The following is a 2324-nucleotide window of genomic DNA, read 5'->3' on the forward strand; positions in this document are numbered from 1 at the left end:
GACTGTCACGACGGCAATCTGAGTTCGAGGGTTCGAGTCACCGGCCGGCACGTTGTTCCCCTAGACAAGGAACTTCACCTCGATTGTCTGCCGTCATGGGAGTCCACAGTCCAGTGGCATGTTCCGTGCCGGTCCCAATTCAACCCCGATGAATGGGGAGGGTTGACGGCAGGAAGGGCATCCGGTCGTAAAAACGTGCCAAACCGTAGTGAAGATGCGGATACAAGAAAATCCGCACCGGCGACCCATGATGAACCTGGAAAAAAAGCCAGTTGAAGAAAAAAAAAAATACTGTCTGCGCATGAGTATGATATTGCGCATGCGCAATTACTGTTGATACTCGTTTGCACAACGACATGATCTCTCCAACCTTACAACAATGCCCCCTAAAAAACGTAAAAAAATGTGGATGAGTATCGCGCATTTAATGGAGAATGGACACACAAGTATTTCTTCAGCAGTCCTAAGAATAGAGCGGTGTGTTTACTGTGCCAGGAGACAATTGCTGTGTTAAAGGAGTACACTTTGAAGCGACATTTTGAACGTAACATGACCGATGAAGAACGGAAGGAAACGGCTGTGAAATATGTTGCAAAATTAAACAGGCAACAAACTGTTTAAGAAGCAATCTTCAAGTTTTATGGTGGCACACCGAATTGAAAGACGTAACAAACCATTCTCAGATGGCGAGTTAATAAAACAATGCATTATTGACTGCATTATGCATTATTTATGCCGGAAACGAAAGGTAAATTCGAAAACATTTCATTATCGAGGAGGAAAGTCGTTTGACGCATAGAAATAATCAATGAGGAGTTGACTCAACAGATGAGGGATGCCAGAAAAGATTTTGTATGTTTGCATAGTTACTAATTTTCGCACGTGGCGTGGATGAGAATTTCCGTATCACCGAAGAATTGCTGTCACTAGAATCGATGACAAATACAACAACTATTCAGGATTTGTATGAATGTATGGTCAGTGCAATTGAAGAAAGTGCATTATCATGGAACAGATTGACAAGCATAGCAACAGGTGGCGCCCGGGCATTACGTGGGGAAAATGTGGACATAGTTAAACTTCTGGAAGACAAAATTAGAAAAGACAATCCTAACCAAGCCTTCTTGCCTTTCCACTGCATTTTGCACCAAGAAATTCTGTGTAAATCTGGACTTAACTTGAAGCACGTGGTGGATCCAGTAGTAAGTGTAGTGAGCACCATGAGGGCAAGAACACTCAATCACAGAAAATTTAAATCCCTACGTAGGACATGGAGGTTGAGCATGGGGAAGTTCTCTACCACAACAATGTACAATCCTCAGTCTTGGCAAAGTGCTGAAGCGAGTGTGGGACATACGAAAATAAATTTTGCTCTTTCTTGATATGAAAGGGATTGTTTGTGAATTTGTTACAAAGAATGGACTGCGGTGAGTGGAAATATGAACTTATGTTTGCAGCTGACGTTTTTGAAAAGTTGAATGAGCTAAATGTGAAAATGCAGGGAAAGGAACCTCTGGCTCATGAAATGTATAAGCATGTCAAATCTTTTCAAGCAAAATCATCTTTGTTTTCAAGGCAAGCAAGTGAGTCCAAGTTCACCCATTTTTCATTGTTGGGAAAGGAGAAAGTGCCTGTGAATGTGTGCTCAAAAATTAAGGATCAGTTGAAAAGTTTGACTGAAGAGTTCGAAAGAAGGTTTGAGGATTTCAGACAGAATGATCTTAAATTCAACTTACTGACTTCTCCTTTCTCTGCTGATGTTGATGCAGCATCTGATGAACTACAGCTTGAATTGATAGACATTCAGTCTGATCATTCATTGAAGGAAACGTTTCACTCCCTACCATTAGTAGAGTTTTACAAGTTATTCTCTGTCAAATGCTCTCCATTCGTAAGAAATTTTGCTGCCAGATAATTATTTTCTTTTGGTTCCACTTACATCTGTGAGAAGAGTTATTCCTGGATGAAGATAAATAAGTCCAAGAAGAGGTCCATGGTGTAAGACACGAACTTAAATGCAGTGATGAGAGTTTCTACCAGAAACCTAGTGCCAGACTTTAAAAGAATTATAAAGCAGAATCGTGACTAGAAACATTTTTTCCATTAAATTGCTTTTGCTGGATTATGAATTTGTTTGTTTTTATTAATCATGCTGCCTATATGTTATATTATCTTAGAGCGCACTGGTCTAGGACACAAACAATTCTCTCTTTTTAGGCGTTCAGTTATTCTCTCCACTATGACTCTTTCAAGAACTTTACTTTTAACTGAAAGCAATGTAACTGGGCGATAGCTTTTACTTTCTGTCTTGTTTCCTTGGGAAT

At 40.1% G+C, this 2324-nt stretch overlaps 1 protein-coding gene across 1 annotated transcript; it reads left to right on the forward strand.

The window, feature by feature from the left end:
- Window positions 1-935: 935 nt before the first annotated feature.
- LOC119576680 (general transcription factor II-I repeat domain-containing protein 2B-like) lies at window positions 936-1915 on the forward strand. The gene is made up of 2 exons (XM_037924326.1): window positions 936-1344; window positions 1458-1915. Exons 1-2 carry the CDS (start codon window positions 936-938, stop codon window positions 1913-1915), a joined length of 867 nt encoding a protein of 288 aa, XP_037780254.1.
- Window positions 1916-2324: the final 409 nt, after the last annotated feature.

This window comes from Penaeus monodon, chromosome 9 (assembly GCF_015228065.2).
Source record: "Penaeus monodon isolate SGIC_2016 chromosome 9, NSTDA_Pmon_1, whole genome shotgun sequence".
NCBI classification, from domain to species: Eukaryota; Metazoa; Arthropoda; class Malacostraca; order Decapoda; family Penaeidae; genus Penaeus; species Penaeus monodon.